We start from the raw sequence: 1511 nt of genomic DNA, 5'->3' as shown, positions 1-1511 counted from the left end.
GGCCTCCCACCTAATTTGGGGTTTTCCTTTCGTTCAGCCAAGAACCTACAACTATCTCCCCGCTGAATGCCACATGCCCATTTCCACGCCACACAGACTCCTCTGGGTAGATTAGCACCAGCTGGTTTGTACACAAAGCCAAGGACACAGAAGTCCAGAGAGCACGGAAGGAGTCAAATTCAGAGCTAAGCGCGCACTCCAGGCATTCTGTGGAGCCAGAATGTTCTCTGCGGGTCTCAGCGAGCGCGGTCGAAGGCAGCGTGTGGTGCAATGACAGTAACTGGCCATGACTGAGGCCTGGCACGCATGTGAGCTCTGTACTGATGCCTTCCCTCCGGACACTGTTCAGCAGGAGGGCTGTCCCTGGGCTGGAGTCCTGACCCCGTGACCTTGGGCGAGTCCCCTTGGCCTCTGCCAGCCTCAGTTTCCTTAGATGTAAAGAGAAGGTCGTAGCCATGCCCACGCCACAGGGCTGTGGAGGTTTCGCAGGGAGCTCACTGCTGGGCTAGGCGGTGCTGCTCCGGTCAGCCACCCAGCGTGGGTGAACTGAGGGAGGAAGGGAGGGGCGATCGATTCCCCGCCCGGCTGGGCTGCCCGGGGTCCCTTGAGATCAGTCACAGGCCCCTCCTTGCAGGTGGACGAGATCCTGGGAGACCAGCCCACTGCCAAGGAGCAGGTGTTCGCTGCCCTGAAGCAGTTCGCGGCTGAGCAGCAGGTGGATGACCTGGTGGGGGCGCTCACCCTGGCCCTGCCCCGCGAGGCCCGAGGGCCCCTCCTGGACAACCTCAGGTACCTGGGTCTGGGGCGGGATGGGCAGCAGGGTGTGTCCCGCTCAGGGGTGCCGCGGTCCCACGGCCACCCAGGCGCTGCTGCTGCTGAACCGGACCCCAACACCCCTTCAGCCCCAGAGCAAAGGTGAGCAGTGACCCTGGGAAGGGCGCCTGTTGGCTCTGCCCAGTGCCAGGGCATCACTCTGATTGAGAAGGAAAGGCTGGCAGCTGCTGGGCTGAGACCCGCACAGAAGGGACCCACTCCCTGATCCCAAGTCAGAGCCTGCCCTGCTCTATCCCCAAACCCAGGTCCCAGAAATCAGCAGGGCACCCAGGCAGTCCCCGCTCTGTAGGAGACAGCCTGGCGCAGGGTGGAGCCCAGGGCTGTGCACTCCTGGCACCCGTCCCCCAGGAGGCGCTCTCTGCCCTCTGACGATGCCAGCCGGGCGTCAAGGTCCCAGGAACACTTATTCCCATTTCAGAGGCAGACTGAGGCTCAGAGAGGTTAAGGGACTGGCCCAAAGTCACACAGCAAGTGAGTGGCCGGTACGGGAACGCGAACCGGGTCAGCTGTGCACTTTCTGCTCTTCTGCTCAGCGTTGGACCCTCGCAGTTTATTCCTCCTATAATTTAATAATATATATTAAATTAGCGGGCCCGCACCTGGAGCGCCCGGGAAGCTCCTGAGCCCCCTCCACGCCCCCTGCCTTTCCCCCCAGGGGCCCCACTGCCCTGCCCGCC

General features: G+C 62.5%; 1 protein-coding gene across 1 annotated transcript in view; it reads left to right on the top strand.

The window, feature by feature from the left end:
* The first annotated feature begins 286 nt into the window (after positions 1–286).
* The window catches only part of GRID2IP (glutamate receptor, ionotropic, delta 2 (Grid2) interacting protein), a 28688-nt gene continuing 27463 nt past the window's right edge, over positions 287–1511 (top strand). The window contains exons 1-2 of the mRNA XM_014550328.1: positions 287–308; positions 552–915. Coding sequence (XP_014405814.1) covers positions 287–308; positions 552–915 — 386 coding nt within the window. The remainder of the gene's footprint in view (positions 309–551; positions 916–1511) is intronic.

Source organism: Myotis brandtii, unplaced genomic scaffold (assembly GCF_000412655.1).
Source record: "Myotis brandtii unplaced genomic scaffold, ASM41265v1 scaffold6, whole genome shotgun sequence".
NCBI lineage: Eukaryota > Metazoa > Chordata > Mammalia > Chiroptera > Vespertilionidae > Myotis > Myotis brandtii.
This window is presented reverse-complemented; position numbering and strand designations above follow the sequence as displayed.